This window comes from Drosophila novamexicana, unplaced genomic scaffold, assembly GCF_003285875.2.
Source record: "Drosophila novamexicana strain 15010-1031.04,08,12 unplaced genomic scaffold, DnovRS2.1 tig00000462-arrow-pilon, whole genome shotgun sequence".
In the NCBI taxonomy this organism is placed as follows: Eukaryota; Metazoa; Arthropoda; class Insecta; order Diptera; family Drosophilidae; genus Drosophila; species Drosophila novamexicana.
In genome coordinates, this window is record NW_020824806.1 from 1126770 (window position 1) to 1149248 (window position 22479).

Genomic DNA, 22479 nt, shown 5'->3' on the forward strand with positions numbered 1-22479 from the left:
AATGGTACCAGTTGCATAAAAAGAACCAGCGTGCCGAAGCACAGAATTTGGTTCATCAAATCTCGATCAAAGTACCCATCTCTAAAACTGCTAAGGAAAACATGCTTGCCGCTGTCGTTCGTTTTAACAAACTGCCAGTTAGTTTTTGGATTTGTATGTGAAAACGTTGCCTTAACTAACTAGAAATAAAGCTAGAGTTCAGAGAAATTTTGGCGAATCAGCAGTCAAGCGGATAAATTATAAGAAAATTAGGATATATCCAACGTTATTCAAATCGAAAATACAGGTTTGCCGCCGTTGCGCAAATGCCGCAACAGGAACACAAAAAACCACAAAACATAAATTAAAAACCTTACAAACTTGTAGATAGAGATAATCAGCTCCAACAGCATGCCCCGTAGATATACAACAAAGTTACAGCTGTCGAAGCTAAATCAAACAATCGAATCGCAAAAGTCCCAACAGCGCAGCGAGGCGGCAACTTCAGCCAGCGATTCGGAGGAGGACGCCGAGGCGCTGGAGGAGGCATCATATGCAGATGTTTCGCTGGACGATCAACGCCAGGGCGTACCACTGCGCCATGTGCTGGAGAATACATCACACTTCACACATCCCGAGCTGAACACGGGTCTGGGCCAGAACGCTGCGCCCGATCGGCCGTTGAGCGTTTTTCCCAGCTGTGCGTTCACCGTGGCGCTGCCCGTGTATGTCTCCGGCCAGTCGACGCCCATTGTGGAGCCGTGCTTTCAGCGCTCGATCGCACACGTCGAGTGGATGCGCAATGTGCACGTCTACAAGGCCAAGTATCTGAGCCAGACGAGCAAGCAAAAGCAGCGCGAAAAGAAACACGCCAATCAGATATATAACATCCATCTGTACGATATGGCGGAGCAGATAGCCATGCAGGACAATACGTACTTTCGCGACAGCTATGACTACTATTATACGGGCGGCAATCTGAATCTGTTGTCGTACTCGGCTGCTGGCGTTGAGCCCAAGACGCTGGCCATGCACGTGTCCGGCGAGCGGCTGCAGAGCTTGAATCTATCCCAAGTGGGCGTCGAGGCGGAGCTGTGGCGTCCGCTGCATAGCGAAACGCTGGCGGGCGTGTCCAGTGAGATCTTTGAGCTGATGCCCATCAGCAGCTTTCGCGTTAATCATGGCAATATGCTGCTGGCGCGTATGCTCAACGACATTGCCATCTACGAGCTAAAGCAGCTGGACAAGGAGGAGGAGGAGGAGGAGGCGGAGGAGGAGGAGGCGCCCAAGTATGAGCTGTGCTGTCAGAGTAAATACAGCAGCCAGGACGGACCGTTCATAAGCGTGGCGCAGGCCATAAACAAACCAAATACGCTGGCCATTGCTTGCCAGGATCACAGCGTGCGCTTCAAGGATATTGTCACGCAGCAGGACATCTCGAAGCATGAGGTGTGCATACTGAAAGGCATAGGCAAATCGAGCACCTGGGCACAGATGCGCGCCAGCCAGGAGCACTGCTTCCACTATGCCTGCCAGTCCGCCCTGCTGACCATAGACCTGCGCTGCGCCAATGAGGCGATTAGCCCGTGCTTTGCCAGCAGCGCGTACTCGCCGCACTGCGAGAGCTTCTCCTGCTTGGGGCGCAGCTTGAATCCCAATCTTCTGTACGTGGCCAGCAATCATAAGCTGCATTGTCTGGACATGCGCTGTCTGGGCAGAAAGGTGTCGGATCGCTCCGTGGTCACGTGGACGCATCAGATGAACTACTCGCCCACCTTCATGGATGCCATTGCGCATAATGGCAGCGAATTTGTGGCGCTGAGCAGCGCCTTGACCAGCGATCAGCGTGTTTGCGAATTGAAAGGAGTCCTGGCCCAGAGCTGTGCCGAAATGAGCTCCCCCTCGCTGCCCTATGAGCCGCCGCAGCTGGAGGAGGCGCTGCTGAATGCACGATTGCAGGGCTCACACGTGGACATCTATGCTGATCTTGCGGAGCGCATCAAATGCTGCACCACGGGCATCAAATTCCACAGACTGGAGAACGCTATCGATGGCGCCTTCGCCCAGCTGCTCACTGCGAACAGCGTGGGCGACATTTACTGCCAGCGGGTGACGCTGCGCGATGAGCTCGAAATGCAGCGGGAACAGCGAACGGGCGGGCACACCAACGAGGCAATACTCTACTATTCCCAGCTGGTGCGTCATCACGTGACCAAAAAACTTGGCTGCACGACCGTGCAGCCGATGAGCGTGCTGCGCGAGATTATGAAATCCGATGCAGAACGTGATGTGGAGCAGGAAAAACCGCTGGTCATCGAAGATGTGAATATAGACTATGGTTTCCCAGATTCCGACTCGGAATCGCTGACGGAAAGTGAAGCTGAGGGCGAGGGGCAACAGCCCACGACTAGCCAAGTGGTCGCCCAGCAGGAGACGCCGCCTGAAGATACCAAGCCAGCCCAGGAGGTGAAGGCCAAGAAGAAGGCCGTCAATCGTGGACCCTGGCAAAAGTCGGCCTACAATCTGAGCCGCTTCACAGATGTCATCAGCACGCGCCTGCTCAGCATCTGGGACATTGATGAGTTCGACCTGACACGGGATGTGCACATCGATATGATCGACGAGAAGCTAAAGGTGAACAAGAACGAGGATGCGACCGAAGAGCGCACAGCTGCCTGGTTGCAGCAGATGCTGCAGCCCGCCCAGCTGACGGCTGATCGAACGGAAGACGACGAGAAACTGGTGCCGGGCACCAAGCTACCCAAACGCTTTGAGGCATCCTATGCCGACTACAAGGAACTGATAACGGAAACAGTTGAACTCGATATCCTGACGAGCACTAAAATCGAAAGGGACACATTCGATGACAGCCTCGTTCCGCCCTCCACATTGGCGCCGGGCGAATTCACGATCATCGAAAGCTCGCCAAATGTGAATCCGACGCCTGCCAAACGCCGCAAGACCAAACACGTCATGGGCTTCTAAATGAAGCTTAGCTTAGAATACACCACAATCCATACAAAATACACAAAATGACCAGCACCTAATGCCAAATAGTACAATGTACATATTTTACAGATCCGTACAGAGACATCGTAATCATGAATTCGAGTTCACGCCGTCAGCGTTCGCGCATGCCGAACTTTACCGTCGGGGAGGAGAACGTGCTGAGAATGTTGACAGCCAAATACCATAAAGAGATCGAGGACAAGGCGTCCAATGCACATGTCTGGCGTGCGAAAAATCGGGCCTGGGAATGCATTGCCGCTGAGTTTTACAAGTGAGCTTGGGTTTCTTCCCTGCAGATCAATGCGAAACTATACGAACCTAAACTCCCAGCAATACGCAAATCCAACGTTCGGCCGTGAAACTGAAATCCAAATACGAGACAATGAAAAAACAAAACAAGCTGCTGAATGTGCTGGTAAAAAGAGAGCCAACACATGAAGATGCCTCCCCCAACAAATCGAACGAGCGCAGGAATACGCTTGAAGAGTCCAAGCGGAATGTGGATCAAGCTGAACAAGTTGTGGTCGTAGAACAACTCAAAGCGGAAACTCAACCGGACCAGGTTATGGCCGAGGCGGAACCAGGTCCGATCGCAGCTGAGCCAGGCCCCAGCGAAGGGGATCAGATCATGTCGGATGCCGAACAGGCTATGGTCGATGCGGATCAGATCATGATCGAAGCGGCGCCGGAAGATAAGCCCATGGATGGAATCGAAACTGTTTTGACTGAGCTCAGGCCAGATTTCTCCAAGATTTCAGTACGAAGCCACAGATCAGATTCCAATATATCCGCAAATATTGATGTCAAACGAGTTCGCGAATTTCTGCGGCAATACAAGAACTTAAACCAGGTGTGTTGCTTAACAAAGGGCATCCAGCAGTCGGCTTGGGCATAATATCTATCCCACAGGCACAAATAGCTGCTGCCAAAAGCAATGCGCCGAGTCCGGCCAACGAGAAACCAGCCCTGCATTCCAGCGAGGAGGACAACAACGAGATGGTAAAAATAAGTTAGCTCCATTAAATAGTTTAAACGTGAATGTAATTCAAAGCAGCTCAAGGAACTCAGCTTGACCCAGAGATCTTTGGCCGCACAATTCAATTATTATCGCAACATGGATATCCGAGCACAGCAGAAGCATCTGGCCGAGCTCAAGAATCTTGAGATTCAGCATCAGATTTTGGAGATCGAGCTTCAGATCAAGCAAAAAGAGTTGCAGAAAAATAGCTAAAGCTAATACTAATTATTATTTAAGGCAACTTTCGTATGTTTACACGTGTAGGGATATCATGTATTTGTCTTGATGCATTTATTTTAAATATAATGAGTAAGCCTTTTTTTTAATCAATTTCATATAAGGACTGTAAACTTATTTATAAGGCTTATCTTCTCATATTTACACGTGCATAGATATCATGTATTTATCCGGGATATCATGTATTTAATCTTAATGCATTTCTTTTTAAATCGTCAGTAATGAAGCTGTTCTTTTTTTTTATATAAATATGATAGATATTATAAATATTTTTACATGAAAATGTAACTCATGAATGTAGGTTTACACGCTCAGGAATATCATGTATTTAGTCTTAATGATTTTTTTTTTTAAATATGATCTGTAATAAGACTATTTTTTTAAATAATAAATAACATGAAATATACTATAAACTGAGTTCTTTTGTTTATCTAGCAGGCTTACACGATGTGGAGACATGTACGTACGTTTACACGTGCATGGAAATCATGTGTTGAGTCTATTATTTATTTTTTTAAAGATATGATAAGTAACAAGGCTTTTGCAGATATAAAATTGACTCAAGCGAGTTCCATTGCTCATTTTGCTGGTTTACACGATGATGTAACTCTAGTACGTATGTTTACACGTGAAGGGATATCATGTATTTGGTTGATCACGAGTTTCTTAATGCATTTGATTTTAAATATAATGTGACAAAGGGTATTTTCGCCGAGTTCTAATGTTTCGTAAGCAGCGCCGCATGCAAGTTTACACGATGAAGTTCAAGACTAATTATTATTTATAGAAAATATATTTTTACTAAAATTTTTAGTGCACTTTTTGTTAAAATTTACATAAGAATGAAAACATAATTTTGTAAATTTATTTTTTTTTAAATTTAGTTCGCCTTATTTTGAAGGCTTCCAAAAGGTGCAAATTTTATTTAATTAGTATTATTATTATCGGTTTGCAGTTGTACATATATGGTATACTATATACTCGCCATTTTGATTGGACATTGCGTTGATTGGTCGCTCGGCTCTCCGATTTGGCATCGCCACCCAAATCGGGCTCATAGGCAGGATTAATAATACCCTCGATGCGTTCGACCACAAATCTGTGATCTCGACGTTTCAGGGCATATGCCTCCGGAGGATTCTGTAGCTCCTGCAGCATTTTTCGATTCGATTCTAGATTTTTGGCTGATGCGTTGAAGGGAAAAACAACCGACGCGCTGCGATTTAATTTACAACTGGCAGCTAATTAAATTGAGTTCGCGAAATTCTAATTGATTTGCTATGAACAATCGCATTCATTGGGGCGTAAAATGACCCCTAGAGTAATGGGTTTTATTTGGGGCGCACCCACGTTCGCATAGAGATAATATATAGTTAATCTAATGCGGAGCTATTACTACTTATATATACATAAAGATAATCAAGATTAAAGCTAAAATCAATTTAAGTTTAATTATTGACACATGTTTTATGTTTAACTAGAAAACATGCAATTTAATTGATTTAAGCTCCGCCCACTTGGCTCTAGCGCATGCGTCATCGGGGGCGTGGTTTCGTGCAAAGCTTAGCAACATGCATGTTGGCTGCCCAGCAACATGTTGCCAGCAACATGCTTGCAGCATCCTTGTGGCAAACGAGCTGCCCAGCTAACAGTTAACATTGTAGTTACGCGCGAGCAGGTTGTGCGTCTGATCTCTATCCTAATTTCATTTTTGTTTCTGGTTTTTTGGAAACTAAAAATACTTTTATAAAAATATTTCATATTCGTTTGTAAGTAGAAACATAAATGTAAGTTTACAGATTTTTATTTACAAACCAAATCAATTAATGTGTTATATTATTTTAAATGAATGCATAGAGTTTTGCTCTCTCTCTCTCTCTCTCTCTCCCTCTCTCAAATAAACACTTCAGAGTGTGTTAAAAGTCAAACTCTTTCTGAATATTTTCTTAATATCCTTTTGTTTTCCAACATTCTGTCTCTTCATGACATTCACAACACTATTCAAGGAAAATAACAGTTTCCTGTCACAGTTGTTAAAAATTCACTCTAAGTTCGGCCCCACAATTAACAACGCCCAAATTTTGTCGCTTACCGCGAACCGCTCGAGTGCTGCGCGAGTTGCTTTGATTACGTGGACAAGTGTTTGGCTGCGGCGCGCTCTCGCTATCTGTTGCTCCGTCTCGCTCTCGATCAGTCGGTTTTTGGTGCAGCTGTATTGGTGTTGACGTCGACTGCGGCAGATAATACGCTCCACGCTCACAAAGCTCTACGCTGCATATAGTAAACGCCGACGCCGTCGTCAAAATTCCAACAGTTGCCTTGCGCACATCGATCGTAGCAGTTGTGCCCGTTGCTTTGCGCCGTTTGCTCTTTGCTCGCCGTGTTTATATCCGGGACTAATTGAGTGGAATACACAAGTAAATAAGCAAAACAAAAGGTATAAACAAACTTGAATATTTTATAGACAATGTGTGACTGTGTGTGTGTGTGTGCGTGCATAATAAATGCAGTTAATTGGAAGTAAGCAACAATGAGAAACAAAAACGCAAATGATACAAAATGAAAGCGTGTACTTTGGCTAGCTGGCGTGTCTTTTTCATTCATATTCACATCGTGTTTTACACATCAGCGAATGTCGCGGCACAGCGGAAACCAAAGAGAGCGATCGCACATAGGACGAGGGGCGGGGGCGGGGTGCGCCACGAAGACATTCCAGCCAAAGAAAACTTAACGAATCTGAGCATAAAACTTAACTCAACAGCGCTTATCTCCCGGCCGGCCTAAAAACGGTTGTCGCTGCGACTGCGACTGTTGTTGTTGTTGTTTTTGTTGTCGTTGTTGTAGCGTTGTTGTCGTGTGCAGCTAATCACAATTTGTTTGTTGTTTTACTTAGCTGTTGCTTTTTTTTATTGTCTTATGGAAAAACTCATGACGTGTGCCCATTGCTTTTGCGTGTAAAGTTTTCATCTCATTAACGTTCAGTTGCAAATTATTTAGTCGAGTCATTGCATTTGCCCAGGTGGGCTAACTAACGGTTCGGGCGACAGTTCAACGAACCAGGCTTTAAAATGAGCTCTCAAATCAAACAAACCAAAAAAAAAAAAAAATAAAACATAAAGTAAAAGACAAGAGCAAAGCAACAAATACAAGGTGGCAACACGCAACTGGTTTTGCTGTGGACGCCCAAAAAAGAAGAAGCAACAACAACGAAACACAAAAGCAGCGGCAAATTCCCTAAGCCGAAGATTCAATACGCTCTAGACTTGCATTTAATATTCAAGTTTTATTTGCGTTGGTTGTTTATTCTTTTTGTAACGACTTTTTGTTATTCGAAATTTAAATATCTTGGATTTTTTATGATAACTATTTGTAGTCTAAATAGATAAATAGCCTAGAAATGCGTCCCATACTGAAGAAATTCCCTGAAATATGTAAATTTCATTTCTTTTTTCTTTCTTCTGACCCAGTCTTGAAGCTATTTTGAAGTATTTGTCGTGAAAATTCGCTTCCTTATCAATTTTCAAGCAATCGCCACAAATGAAAAGATAAAATATACCATCTTGTAGTATGAGAGAGGAACATTCTTTACATAACTTTTGTGTAAATATTCTTACAAAAGGTCTTATTTTAGTATATATATAGAAGTAGGTATATGTTCTTTTCTCAAAAAACTTGCTATTAGAAAGTTGAAATGAATGAAGAGCTTAACTAAAAGATCGACTCAGCTTGTCGACATAAAAGGTCGACAAAGTACACACTGCACTGCATATTCATATAACCCTGCTCGTAGGGCATCAAAAGAGAGAAGTTTACAAGCAAAGAGTAAACGCAGAAGCGATCTAGAAGAGAGTCCAGATGTTAATGTTGTTTTCACGTAATTGTGCCGTTACCAATTGTAGTTTTTTTTTTCCTCGGCCCAATGTGCGGTCTTTGATTAGTGAAAGTTTTGTATCTCGAGTTGTTGTTGCTGTTTTTGTTGTTGTCATTCATAGAGCTTATTTATTGCAAATCATTTTCTTGAAAACGCTTTCTTCCAAAGCGCATAAATCTTACGAATGGCCCATTGAAAATGCCCAACTTGTCCAATTCCCAACTTTCATTTGCAATTTCGGAACACCTACACAAAAAAAATATAAAAAAAAAAAAACAACAAAAAGCAACAAAAAACAAACAAAAACGAACTATTTAACATGACGAGTTTTCGAAATCCAAATGGTGCTTCCCATCCCAAGCCCCATTATGGTCATCGTCACCTTTTGCGATTTGCGGACATTACGCATACGCACCGTTAACACACACACACACACACACACACACGTTCACAGCAATAATTTGCAATTTTGGCATTGCGTAATCCTCTGCAATTGGATAAAACCTGAAGCGCGCTTCAGATTTGCATAATATACAATTTTTTCACTCTTTACTCATCTGTTTTTTTTTTTTAATTATTTCAACTTTACACTGTGTGCACCTCTTTTTTAATTGGCGCACAGTTTTCAGCTCATGATTGCATTGTGTAATCTTTGATCATTTGTGTAACCAATTTTGCTCGAAGCTTGAAATAGTTCATATAGAAGATCAGACAGATGTAAAGCATGTAGAGAAGCGCAACTCAATTAAGTCAACACAATTTACAAAACTTCAAAAAAGGCTAAGAGCTTTAAGATATCGATTTACTTAATCTTGTTTTTGTTACTTAGTGAAAAAGTTTCGCTCTCATAATATTTAGGAATTTAACTATTCTCATAAACAGCTTTAATGAGCTTTATACATAATTGTCCCGTTCATAAAATTTCTGAGAAAAAGCGTTCTTTGTTCTATTGCATCTACACTAAGAAACGCACTTGAAGCTTTAATGGGCTTTCAAAGCTCCGCTAGAAATACTTATAATTTCTGAGAAAAAGCTTTCTTTGTGGTATTCTACATGTGTGATTAAATGCATTTGAAGCTTTAATGACTTCAACTTATAATTTCTGAGAGAAAGCTTTCTTTGTTGTATTCTACATATTTGATTCAACGCACTTGAAGCTTTAATGTGCTTTCCATGCTCACTTTGGCTATATTAATTGTATTTCCTTTCTCACTTGCAGCCATGTTGAAGTCAATTGTTTTCTCCTGCCTCCTGGTGGCCTTCAGCGGCGTACACTGCAGCGAACTGAAAGTGGATGTGATCAGCAAACCAGAGATTTGTGATCAAAAAACAAAGAGTGGCGATTCGCTCACCATGCACTACACTGGCACCCTGCAGGCCGATGGCAAGAAGTTTGATTCGAGGTGAGTTGCCCAACACTTTTGAATGCCACGAGTTCAGGCGAGTTAAAGCCCACAGCTGTTAAACAACACTGTTAAAACTGTAAACTCATATTTGCATGCACGTACACACAAGCACATAAATATGTAGCACACACACATACACACACACACACACACATGCACGGCGGGGATTAAGCATGTGCCGCATAGGCCTCGATGGCGGCTCATTGTCGTAAATTAGACGCCAACTGATAAGCGATCTCAATTGTTGGCCAGCATTTTGAATGCGCTTCTTTTTTGACCTCTGTTGCATGTGGCTTTGTTTGTTGCTGCTGCTGCTGCAGCAGCGCCACGTCCACCTCAATTGTTGCCGCTGCAGTTGTTGCACAGCTGCTTCTGTGTCGCCCCATAAAGACAGGAATTCATAATAAGTACACATTATGTGCCTGATAGACACATGTTGAAATATTCGGCGGAACAGTTGTTAGCTCTAATGCGTCAGCTCTCTAAAGAGACTGTTTTACATTCCTTTTGTGCGGCCATCCTTAAAGGTTATGTATGGAATGAAGCATGCACGTCTACAAAAAGAAAGAAACTAGTTCAGTTTCAGTTCTTTTTTGTGTGCGTACTTTTTGTACATTTGAACAAGCCATCCTTACAGTTTGTTTTTTCTCTCTTGGAGAGTGCTAGTTTTTCATTTCTTCTTTGTACCTCATCCTTAAACGTTTTAATGCAGCAGACACTTATAACTAGATGTAATTGTGGCACAGAAATTCTCATATGTTCTTTAATTCTCCTTAACACGAATTAAATTTATACGAACTTTTGCCTGGTTTCTTGTTTAACACGAATTTGTTATACTTTATTGCCGTGAATTGGCTTCTAAAGCTTGCCAAATTCAAGAGCTCAATTTATTGCCGCAGGCAAAGCCAATTAAAGCCCAACTCTTTACAGAGTATGAAATTTCGCGGCATACCCCATTTCCTCTTCCCCCAACCCCTTTGAATGCTATTTCTATATTAAGAATATAATCAATTTGGTTGCCGTTGCAATCGCTTCATTATCAATTTCATTCTTATCGAGTTAATATGAATAAACTAGCAGAAAAAATAAAAAAAAAGAAACAAAATCTGGTAAAAATACAATATGTGGCATGTTTGTACATGTACGAGGCGGGAGATAAGCGTAAGTTCAGCTCAACATTTTGGGCTCGTTTGATATTTGTAGAATAATAATAAATCAGTAAATAATTCGAGCGTTAAAATGATTAACAAATAGAAATATGCGACATCCATAGCTGACTCTTCAAATGAATGCTTAATTTATTATTGGGATCTGACTATTTTGGGAAGTTTGGTATTATTTTGCTGTTTCCTAACTCTATATATATAAAGTTACATAATGAAGGCAGATAAATATGTAGTATATAAGTTCAGTAAACTTTTTTAATATTGGGAAATATGAATCTTGGGAAACTTATCTTTCATTGCCAACTATTCAAACTCGGAGACTATCGAAGCTGCAGGCCTTAAATTTGGTATGTGGACTTCTGTAAATATATTAGAGGAAACTTTTGTATATCTCTGCCTATTGCGAGCTTAAGATTAAAACTTAAGCCATAAGCCTTAAAACTTTAAGTTACTTTTCATTCGATTTATGCCTGGACATAATAATATTTATTTTGATTTGCCTAACAAGGTCAGAATGGAGTCTTTTGTGTAGGAAATCGTTTTTATAATACGATTTTAGCACATATGCTAAACAAAATTGTGAATGTCTAGTCCTGTTTTTACCTGGCCACACACACACACCCAAGCACACACACACACACGTACACAGCTGGAGTGTGCGAGTCACAAATTATGTGAAAGTTTGTGCCGAAAGTTTGCAATTGCTGTTTAATTTAGCGTGCTGCCAACTCGTCTCTCGACCCGAACACTAACTCAATCAGTGCTCAGTCAGGGCTGTGCCCACAAGATGTCCTTCTTTGTCACCCAACGCCTCCGTCGACCCCCTCGACCCCCTCCCCCTGGCAGCCAGCCACTTGTTGCTGAAGTCAACGTTTTGCTAAATTGCGCCCATACTCTGGGCTTTCACTTTGGCTTAAATGCCTCGCCGCACTTAACCCAAGCGACAGGCACTTTGCCAGCCCCGAGTGCAGCCGGCGAAGGATGCTTTGCCAGGACGAAATACAGCTACCAGTTGTGTATGCAAAAATTCTTTGGCAACAGTGTAGCCTGAAGCGTTGAATACGCTGCTTAACTTGCGAGTTTTTTTTTGTTCTGTCTTTTATTTTCCTGAGAATCTCTGTTGAGCCAACAACGCCGGAAATTAGCTACCTGCTAGCTGCTTGTGGCGCCTGAGTGCTTGCCACGGCATTCTTTTTTCAAACCCAACCCCATCTGCTAATTAAGCTGCAGATAGCTAAATGAAAGGGCTTAAGCGGTAAAAGGGGGGCTGGCAGATATAGACGCTCGCACTTTGTGCGTTTGACAAGCGTCTAAATGGCAGCTCAATTGCCTATTGAAGTGCCATTTGCAGGCAGCCAGATGAATGCTTCTTTATGCTCCTTGTATGTCATAACATTTTTTGACAAGGAGCAGCTGCAAGGTATTCAAAATTGTTGATGCACTACGAGATGCGAAGTGAACCAGTTGTGAATCGGTTCATTTAAAACAAATTATGCAAATAGCTGTTCGACTTTAAGATACTCTGTAGTCTAAGTTATTTTTGTCTGCAGACCAAATTTCAGCTCTATTGCTTAAGTATTTCCCTAGTTATAGGGCTGTGAACCATTTGTGAACTAGTTCCTTGTTTAAAAAATGTATTTAAGTCCATGAGGACTGCAAACTGTTGCTTGATTGAGAGCTTGTTTCAGTTAATCTGTCTACATACCAAGTTTCAGCCGTATTGGTCAAGTATTTGCCGAGTTATTGTGCTGTGAACCATTTTTTAACTAGTTCTTTGACTTGAACATAAAGACCTAAAACTGTTGCTTGACTGAGAGCTAGTTTTCAGTTAATCTGAGCAGCGAGAAGGCCCATAACAAACATCAGCTCTATTACTTTTTGGGGAATACCGCTGAACCACCGTGAACTGGTTCATAGGCTTGATAAATTCATGATTTTTATTATTATTGTTGGCAGTATATTATAAAGGAAGAAAGGAAGAGTTTTAAATAGTAGAGACCGAGACTGCCTCCATCATCTTCATAAATTAGATTATGATTCGAAACCGAATTCTCGTTCTTCAGTTCCCTGAACTACTAGATCATTCTGATTGATACTGATTCTAATTGATTTCTCCAAAATATAAAAACTCCCATGCAAAATAATCGAAAGTGTGTCCAAAGCACACACAGACTAATTGAAACGATATTCAATTAGAGTCGGAGTTTCATTATGGAAAATAATTGTAGCGTGCAGTTTGTGACCTTATTGCATACGTGCCTGGCTGGGCATAAAAAGGATTACGGTACAGGGCGTCCCTCGGCCCAACTAATTTTATTTCGCGACTTGTCTTTGAGCATCTTTTAAGGGTACACTGCAATTAAAATGGCCGCAGTTGCTGCGCAGATGCTCAATAAGTTATTCAATAATGAGCGCAGAGCGAGTCCTGTCACGTGCCTGCCGCCTTTTATTTTCATTGTTGCGTCCAGGAGCTGCCTACTCGTCCACCTGTCATTGCCACTGCCTCACGTGCGCCCACACTTTGTCAATGGAACTGTTGCTGCTGCTCCTCTTTCTGATGCTGCTCCTGTTTCACGGCAGAACAAGCATGACATCTACGGCGACCAGCCTTTGACCCGCAAACCTTCATTTGGCTGGCATAAATAATGCAAACGTCCCGCTATATTCTAATCAGCCTGACGCGCAACATGAGCAGCTCCTCCCCGCCCACACTTATGATATATGTGCTTGTGTGGAGCAGCGTTGGGGTCTCACAACTCTTGCCACGCCTATTTTTTAGAAAGCCAACCCCTTCCAAGAGTCGCATCGCACACTCGCGAGACATTGTTGTCATTGTGCACGAAAAATTAATTTGTTAGCTGCTGCATGCAAAATTTGATACTTTCTTAAAGTTGTTGCCAACTAGAGCTACGCAAAAGTTGGCTAGCAAAATGTTGACATACGCTTTCCAAGACGAGAATCATGGTGAGAAATTCAAATTTCACATTTGAGACATTTGCTTAAACATAAATCGTTTAAGAAATTCTGTGCATACATTAATATTACGATAGACAAGCTACCATATCTTTGTGGAAAGATAGGACCCTAAGAAATACTTAGAGGTATTTGTAGGATTATTATTATTTGTTCTTAATAATAAATTACCATCACAGGGGTTTAAACCCTTAACTTTTTGGAGATAGTAGGATATGCAAGGCATATTTATTGATTTTGACAGTTTTTATTACTATCATGGGGATTCGAGCTCTAAAGTTAGTGCCAGCGTTTAGCCTAGTTTATATATTTGTGGACAGTTTATAGGCATTTATATGATTGATATATATTTAACACTAAGTCGAAGATAATATCCCAGGTTAATCCAGTATAATCCACAGTCAAGTTATAAAGGTTGAAGTTTGTTAAATAGAAATAATATATAATGTAAGCCTAAGAAATACAAAATTCTGTATTTGAAGAAACATTATGAACAACAGAAAGAAGTTAGATAAGTCAAATGCCAGACAGCCAGAAAGGACTATACACGAGTACAATAACTGTCCAATGGCAAAGTAGTTTCTGCAGGTTTGTTTGAATTTATCGTGCATACGCCGCGTTGCAGCTCAAACTGCAAATGGAAGAGAGAGATAGGGAGAGAGGCGGGTGCGGGATGCGGCAGGGTTTTTTTTTTAACTGCAACTTGTGCAACGGATCGCATCTTGTAGCCCATTAAAATTGCAATTTGCAACTGAAAATAAGGGTATACACAAGTACAACGGCAAACTTGCAGCATGTTGCACGAACATATTTTGACAACAGGCAGACAGTCCGCCAGGCATTGCGTCCGACCATACCCCCGCATCTCACCCAATCTTTTATAGTCATATCTTAGGCGCTGTCCTCGTCGTCGTCGTCGTCGTCATGATTTGTATGTGGCAGCAACGTTGAGTGCGTCAAGTGCAACTTAATGTCCAAAAGCGGAGCGCGTAAAAATAAGGAAAAAGAGCTGAAAATGAAATAACTCGAAATGCTGCGAAGTGAAAGTTTTTTTTAGGCGCAAAGCCATTAGCCAAGGCAGACAACCTTGACTGTCACCAGAGTCTCAGTTCGTTGCAGTTAAGTATCCGATTTTTTTTAGTGCTGCGCTTTTTTGCGCTCCACTCGACAATTAGTGCGGCCAACAGGAAAGGAAAGAAAGATGCGTTTGGCCCTGACGCGCTTCCACACAATGCCGCATCTTTCGTGCTCGAGTGGAGACGATCTGTTGCCCGCCTTGGCATCAATTTGCAGAGGAAACACTTATGACTGCTTAATGATCGGTGGTTCAGTTGGGCGGGTGTGGTTGAGTGTGGGCAACGACTTCATCTACATGCATGCCACTAAATCTAAAGCTCATTACCATATGAAGCAATCAGTTAAAGTTGCTGTGCAGCACAGTCTGCTGTGTGTGCACAGTGGGCCGAAAATGTTTTCCCTGCCTCAAAATTGTGTAACTGTTAAAACAATCTGATATTTAAGTTGGGCTTTGAGCTTGTGAGCTTTATTTGAGGCCTAGTTTTGAGCTTATAAGCTGGCATTTAATTGGTCTTTGTGAGCTTTTAAGCTACTGCCAGTTGAGCTTTGTAATAAAAGTGATTTTTTGGGTATGAGATATAAAAGTCAAAGGATAATAATATTAAGTTTTACTTTAAGCTTCTGGGCTTTATGTATTCAATTAATTAGCTGTTGTTAAATATGTTTTGGTAAGCTTTTAAACTACTGCAGGTCGAACTTTCAAGTGCGTGTTTTCTATGAGTGAATCGTAAAAGCCTTTCTTGCCTCAGAATTCTCTAAATAAAACAATAAATTATTAAAATTGAGTTGAGCTTTAACAGGCAGGCAGACTTTGAGCTTTTAGCGAGCTTTAACTGAGATTAATTGCATTTGAGGTTGGGCTTAGTTTCACTTAAAGCTCTTATGAGCTTTTTAGCTAGCTGAGTAAAAAGCTTGGACATCAATTAAAACTGTAAGCAACAAATTTGCGTGCTCTCAGCCCACTGTGCCAAGTCATGCCCCTAGGGGCAGCTGCTGGAGACGCGGCTGGCTTTTCGATTTCTTTTTCGCAAGTTAAAAAAAGAAAAATAAGAAGAAATTGCCAAACGTCTTCTGTTGCTGCGCACATTCGTAGATAGTTTAAATAATTAATGTGCCTGCTGCAAAATGTACTTCCACAATTTTTTGTATTTTTCTGACTGCTTCAAAAATGTACAAGAAGGCTGCAACAATTCTTATAGGTGGCACGTGATGCTGCCGCACAGCAGGCGCATAAATTTGCGCCACCAAAAAACTTCACCAGCTGCGAATTGTTCGCACATTGACCAAAACCCGAAGAGTCCCAAGCAACAAACTCTGACATGTTGCGCCATGTTGCAGCATTAATCGCTGGGTTTGCCGCCTCGGTGGCAACTTGTCGCTTGAGGTTTTCTTTTTTGTTTTCCTGCCGAAGAGCACGCATATTTGATTTTATAACTTCGGACAACGACGCACATAAAAACGAGGTCATCAATGGGCCAAACCACCCGGACGGACAGCAGCCAAAGGATTCAATTTGATTGGATTGAATGTCGGCAAAGTGTGCAGCAAGTGGCGTGGTATGATTTACCAGCCCAACAAACACCAACCCTCCCATCCCCTCCTCTCGCCTGGCCAGGCAGTGTATCAGGATTGGGAATCACGTAATGGTTAAAACGAATGTTTTGTGCCTTCTCTCTCTCTCCGGGTTTTTTTTTTTTCGCCCATTGAGCTGCATTTTAAATGCCCATCGAATGCATAAAAATTCCAATGGCAATGCCCGTGGCTCGCCATCCGAATGAAATCGAAACTTATTAAATATTTAGTGATACCTCCTGCTCCTCCTGCAGCTAGCCGACAAAAAAAATGAGTTTACATTTGTTGTTTGACTTTATGATAATGTGCAGCACACCAAAAAAAAAAAAAAAAAAGAGAGGCGCAACCAAAGTCACGCAAATCGGCAACATTTACGCAACATTTCTTGCACAAGTTTTCAGTTCTTGTTGCCAGTTTGTCCAGTTTATGGTAAAACACCTGTGCCGTCAGGTGCTCGCTACTCAGTCATTTCCACTGTCCAAGCTGACCTTTTGTTTGGCATTGCGTCAGTTGCGGCGCTTCATCAATTTTGCATGCCCGGGGACAGTGTGCAGGCGCAGCGGATACGGCTACGGATCTGGACATATGCATGCGAGTTGACTGGAAAAATCAACACGTTTAAACGATTTTATTAATTTATTTAACGCACGGCGCGAACTCTTAAATGCTTTAATTGAAGCTTAATGATTTGTTAAATGCCAGCTGCAAAGGGCCTTAAAGCTGTTCAGAGCTAACTAATTGCTCGGCTTTAGAGTTAAGCTTAGTATTGGAGCAATTGGTGTGCTATTATTTAATATCATTTGCAAAACTCTTCGAAATAGCTAAGATTCTGCAAGTTGTGTGAGAGTATAAAATGGAAATTAGGCGGCGAAATGCGTTGGAAGGAGAGGTTAGCGAGTTGTTAAGGTTTTGGTAATTGTTTTTATAGCTTTGTAATGCATAGAGGCTCCATAAGGTATAAAGATTCTAGATCAGCATCAAAAGCCGAGTTGTTATAGCCATGTCTCCGTCCGCCTGTCTATTTCCATGTGAACGGGTCTCTCAGTCTTAAAGCTATGCTCTGGCAACCTTGCATAGATCCAAAGAAAAGTAGCTTCTTGTATGCACTGCTTTTTGGTTCATTAAAATATCTTGACCAAGTTTCACTTTGCTTTCCACATATATATGAAAAATCTTATCAACATCGGACCATTATATCGCATAGCTTCCATAGGCACAAATTGGACGAAGAGTTGCTTCTTGTATGGCAAATATTTAGTTTTGCAAGATATTTTTATCAAACTCATGCATTTACGAGCTTCACTCCGCTCACATATATGCAAGGGTATTAAATCTTCTGCTTGCCAAAGATTTCCTTGCTTCTTCTTGCTGTTTACAACAAATCGAAGCACAAAAAAACAGACATGGGAAAGGAGCTAAATTCATTTGGTCGTATTATTGTACTGTATATTATATTTGCTTCTAAGAAAAACTCCGTCGAGTATCGTAGTCGAATTATGTTGATTGCTTCAGCTCAATTTGGCAATAGCTCAAATCCCTTTTACCCCTTAAACAAATCCACTTTTTGCATAACAATTAACATTGATCAACGGCATAAATAAGCGCAAATATGTAACATTTATTGCCGCAAATCGCATAAATTAGCCGGATACGCAGCAGGAGAAGCAGTCCCAATCCCAATCCCAATCCGAGGAAAATCTCCCCAATCACCTGTGCGTGCTGAGTCAGAGCGGGTCTCCCTCTCCCACTCTCTCACTCTCTCTCGACAGACACATGTGAGGTGCTATAAAATTTTCACATATTACTAGAAATTCATGGAAAATAATGCAATAAAAATTCACAGCCAAGCGTCGAGTCGCGGCTACGTTTGTGGGGGGCCCCCTGACTATGTCTTAAGGGTCGTTATCCCCCCCCCCCCCCCCCCCCCCCACACACACACACACACATGTGAAGTGCCCGGCGTGTTGTGTATTCCTGCTTGACATTTGGCATCCTTTTTGTGCCCTAAGCGCGAGAGTATCTGGAATTCGTTGTGAGATTTGTAACGCATCTTAGTTAATGTAATCCCTAAATATATAACTATTTTTATAACTATTTTTAATAAATGATAATTAATAGTTAATTTTTAAATGAATTTCTTATAAAAAGTTTTGATATTTAAAATTTTAATTAATTTATATAAAGATGTTTTATAAGATTTTGTTGTGCTCTACATTTAATATTTGAAAGAAAATTCATAAGAAATTATTTTTTATATTTTTACAAAAAAAACAAAAAACGGCTGCAAGCTCAGATTTTTACCACACACTTGACTTAGTTCTCTGCCAGAGCATTTGCCCATCGGCTATGCTTGGCTGTGCCTGGTTTTTTTTTTTTACGTGTTTACCAGACAAATTTTGTACGGTTTTTTATTTCATCAAGAGATTTGCAGCACTTGAGCAGCGCGAAAGCCACAAGCGGGCGGGCGGGGTAGGGGTAGGGGTGAGTGGCACAAGGGCGACGAGGACGAGGACGAGGACACTTTGGTTACGCTCCAACTCCTTGGCGCACTTGAGGTAGCACTTTTTCGGTTGGTTGGATTATTCCGCGGGCACCGCCAATCCGCATGCCATCATCATGAGCCGGCACAACTTGTGATTCCCAAACAAAAACAAACAAACAGAACATGTAAAAAATGTAAAAATGCTTGCAAAATGCCCAAGAGATGCACATAAAATATTTAACAGACGCCGCGACAACAAAACACAAGCGACTGTTTGCAACACAGCTTGGATGGGGAAAGGGGAAGGGGGAGGGGGGGCACAGGGATTTGGGGGCAAAGGCATTTGTAGCAAACTTTTGTCAGCCCAAAAGTGTCGTCATGCGGGTGTTCTGCGTCGCCTTGTTAATCATTTGTTGTGCTTGTTGCAATAATCTATAACACGCCCCCTTCCGCCGCCCCTTTGGCTCATTAAAAAATGATCGTCAACTGGGGGGCATACGCCAAATACCGGAGGGGGAAACGCAAGTTTCAACAACAGCCAAAAGTAGCAAAGTTTTTCAAATACAAGCAACAAAAGACATACTGAAAGTTTCCTCAGGCAAGGCCCAAGTGACGCATTTCCAATGGCAAGTTCGTACCGCCGGGGAATCCCTAGGTTGGGTGAGAGGGAGAGAGAGAGAGAGGGAGGGGCATTTATTATTGACTTACAAGCGGAACAAAATCAAAGTTTAACTTGCTCAGAATATGCTTAAATTAGAAGTGACAAAGCATATTTTATTAAAAAGAAAAAAATTACAAGACTTCAAAATTTTATTTTGAATCGTATTGAAATCGTGTTTTTTGAACAAATCTCTTGAGTTTTAAGAGCTAGTCATAAAATTTCTAGAAAAATATATTACAATTAAAAGTATCTTACATTTTAAAGCTGCGAGCTGCAGCTGAATGTTTAGGGTATTCCCTAGTCGAAAACTTCCGACTGATAAAAAATCCCCTATATATACAATTAAATCTTTGCTCTTGCCCTTCTTTATGAAGTTGACCATCAGCTCTGCTTATTTTTCAATTTCTGCATTAAACTTCTCCTTTTCTCTCTCTCTTGATTTCCCACAACTTGTTCCATTCCTTTTGACTGTCCTTTGGTTTATATTAAGAACCAACCTCTATATATTCCATATTCATATTTAACATTATATTTTTTAATGTTCTACTTTAAAGCCCATCCATATTGCCACCACACTCGTAAACCGGGTATAATAATCATCAAATGATCTGCCTACTTCATTGCAACTGTGCCACATCATACATCATGCTCAAGTCCCACCTAGAGGAAAGGGGGTTTCATGCATACCTGAACAGCTGATTATGATGAGTGAGATTGGGGGCAGGGTGTCTGTTCTTTTCCGCTCGCCCGGAATGTCATCTTTATATTTCTGTGCGTTACAAATTAAAGTAATTCGCTTAACTTAAGTCTTGTCGTGAAACAGGGCCATCAAACAAATAATTTCGCGAACGTTTTTACAGCCCATGCCCCGCTCCCCCGCACTGCGCGCAAATCCCAACCCCGCGTCCACCCCAAGCAGACATAAAAAATGATGTATTGTTTTAAAATGTGTGTTTTTTTTTTCGCTGTGGCTTGCCTCTTGATTATGTGCGAACTGCAGCCAGTTGACGGCGTGTGTGTTTGTGTGTGTGTGATAAATGTGCTGTGTGTGTACGAGTGTGTGTGTGTGTGTGTGTACCCCTGCCAGCTCCCTTGTCGCAACACCTCCCTTCCTCAAACAAAAAAAAAAAAAAACAACAAGCTCCACTTGAAACTTTGCGACTAACAAGCGTCTAACAATTTGCCTGCGACTCTTCTCATCTCACTCGACGACGCTTCTCTCTTTTTATTGCAGCTTCGACCGCGACCAGCCCTTCACATTCCAATTGGGCGCCGGCCAGGTGAGTTAAACTGTCCAGTTAAATGCCACATGTGGGGCAAGCACTCTTCCTAAAGATACATAAATTGGGCATAAAGAAAATCCGATTTTGTTAGACATCAGACAGTTGAGCATTAGAGAATATATGAAAAAAAGGATAAGTTAAGCGCTATAAAAACTGTTTAACAGAGGGCAGAGTTTGCACAATATTAAAGAAATATATGTACATTAAATTTTTTAAGATTTTGATAAGATATTTTTGTATAATATTAATATAAACATCTCTATGAAGATATACAAATTAGATAAGTTAAGCGCAATAGAAATCATTTCACAAATAGAGAGAAGAATTTCTTATAAAAGTATATATTCAAATATTATTTGTATCCAGTCCTATATTTTTTCTAAAAAGCAAAGAAATACATTTCCTCGTACAGGTCTTTCTCTTTCTCTTTTTATAAACAAATAGAATATTTAAAATTTTAATTCGTGCTCAAAGAAGAAAGTTAAAAACTGAAGCAAGTTAAGCAAAGAAATTCCTTTGAAAAGACTTTCCTAGGATCGTCGAAATTTTCTCCATTTTCATCTTAAGCAACTTTAAATCTAATAATATTATTCCCATTCACAGGTGATTAAGGGCTGGGACCAGGGTCTGCTGGACATGTGCGTGGGTAAGTTTTCTATAAATATCTCCATTAAGTATCCCCTATAAATCAGTCTATCCTTTGTTTGTTAGGCGAGAAGCGTAAGCTGACAATTCCGCCACAGCTGGGCTATGGTGATCAGGGTGCTGGCAATGTGATTCCACCAAAGGCCACTCTGGTCTTTGAGGTGGAGCTGATCAACATTGGCAACGCGCCGCCGACCACAAATGTGTTCAAGGAGATCGACGAGAACGCCGACAAGCAGCTGAGCCGCGAAGAGGTAATCGTCTATGTATGGATCGCACTTTTATCATTTTATTTGTACTACACTCTCTATATATATATATATGTGATATATCCGTGGGTATCGGTTCGTTACTAACCTCATTCTTCATTTTTTTTTTTTACTATTTGAAATCATATTCCTAACTTGTTCTCACCTTAACTCACCTGCTCAGGTTAGCGAATATCTGAAGAAACAAATGACTGCTGTGGAGGGCCAGGACTCCGATGAGCTGAAGAACATGCTGCAGGAGAACGATAAGCTGGTCGAGGAGATATTCCAGCATGAGGACAAGGACAAGAACGGTTTCATCTCGCACGATGAGTTCTCCGGTCCCAAGCATGACGAGCTCTAAGGCTGAGGCTAGGACAAGTGCTTAAGTTATATCTATCTATAACTATCTATGTATAAATATGACAAACAACAACAACAACAACAGCGACAACAGCGACACATCAACAGACAACATTAACAACATATTCAAAACTAAGAACGAGTGGACTGATCCCCCCTGAATAGGGGCGCTTTTAGTGTCCCCCCCCCCCCCCCCCCCCACCCCTCTCCCTTTGGCAACATCATTCATATTTGTATATACATATAATATCATATACATATATATATTTATATAGTATATGCATGCATATAGAATGTTAGGCAATTTGTATAACAACTCTCTTCCACACTTCGTCGATTCTGTGACCCGGCTCTTGCACTCTGGGTGAATGCTCAAAATACCCTTCTTCTAGGCCGTAGTTAAAATAATGTAAGGTACACCAGCAAAATGAAGGGTAGAATATGCGTTATATATCTTTTTTATATACATTTATAGGTTGTTATATTAAA

General features: G+C 41.5%; 3 protein-coding genes across 3 annotated transcripts; all 3 read left to right on the forward strand.

The window, feature by feature from the left end:
• Positions 1-142: 142 nt before the first annotated feature.
• Positions 143-2981, forward strand: LOC115761049. Its single transcript, XM_030702664.1, has 2 exons — positions 143-286; positions 367-2981. Exon 2 carries the CDS (start codon positions 391-393, stop codon positions 2962-2964), a length of 2574 nt encoding a protein of 857 aa, XP_030558524.1. The 5' UTR covers positions 143-286; positions 367-390; the 3' UTR covers positions 2965-2981.
• A 9-nt stretch (positions 2982-2990) lies between these two features.
• Positions 2991-4543, forward strand: LOC115761050. The gene is made up of 4 exons (XM_030702665.1): positions 2991-3259; positions 3319-3838; positions 3898-3987; positions 4043-4543. Exons 1-4 carry the CDS (start codon positions 3081-3083, stop codon positions 4217-4219), a joined length of 966 nt encoding a protein of 321 aa, XP_030558525.1. The 5' UTR covers positions 2991-3080; the 3' UTR covers positions 4220-4543.
• A 1697-nt stretch (positions 4544-6240) lies between these two features.
• Positions 6241-22167, forward strand: LOC115761017 (FK506-binding protein 2). Its single transcript, XM_030702632.1, has 6 exons — positions 6241-6680; positions 9334-9517; positions 20686-20731; positions 21338-21380; positions 21446-21633; positions 21812-22167. Exons 2-6 carry the CDS (start codon positions 9336-9338, stop codon positions 21989-21991), a joined length of 639 nt encoding a protein of 212 aa, XP_030558492.1. The 5' UTR covers positions 6241-6680; positions 9334-9335; the 3' UTR covers positions 21992-22167.
• Positions 22168-22479: the final 312 nt, after the last annotated feature.

Bases quoted from the DNA above. Each gene is read 5' to 3' on its own strand.
- LOC115761050 (XM_030702665.1), top strand. From the start codon at position 3,081: ATGAATTCGAGTTCACGCCGTCAGCGTTCGCGCATGCCGAACTTTACC. The intron at 3,260-3,318 runs GTGAGCTTGGGT...CTAAACTCCCAG, and splicing joins ATTGCCGCTGAGTTTTACAA to CAATACGCAAATCCAACGTT. The intron at 3,988-4,042 runs GTAAAAATAAGT...AATTCAAAGCAG, and splicing joins AGGAGGACAACAACGAGATG to CTCAAGGAACTCAGCTTGAC.
- LOC115761017 (XM_030702632.1), top strand. From the start codon at position 9,336: ATGTTGAAGTCAATTGTTTTCTCCTGCCTCCTGGTGGCCTTCAGCGGC. The intron at 20,732-21,337 runs GTGAGTTAAACT...TCCCATTCACAG, and splicing joins TCCAATTGGGCGCCGGCCAG to GTGATTAAGGGCTGGGACCA. The intron at 21,634-21,811 runs GTAATCGTCTAT...TCACCTGCTCAG, and splicing joins AGCAGCTGAGCCGCGAAGAG to GTTAGCGAATATCTGAAGAA.
- LOC115761049 (XM_030702664.1), top strand. From the start codon at position 391: ATGCCCCGTAGATATACAACAAAGTTACAGCTGTCGAAGCTAAATCAA.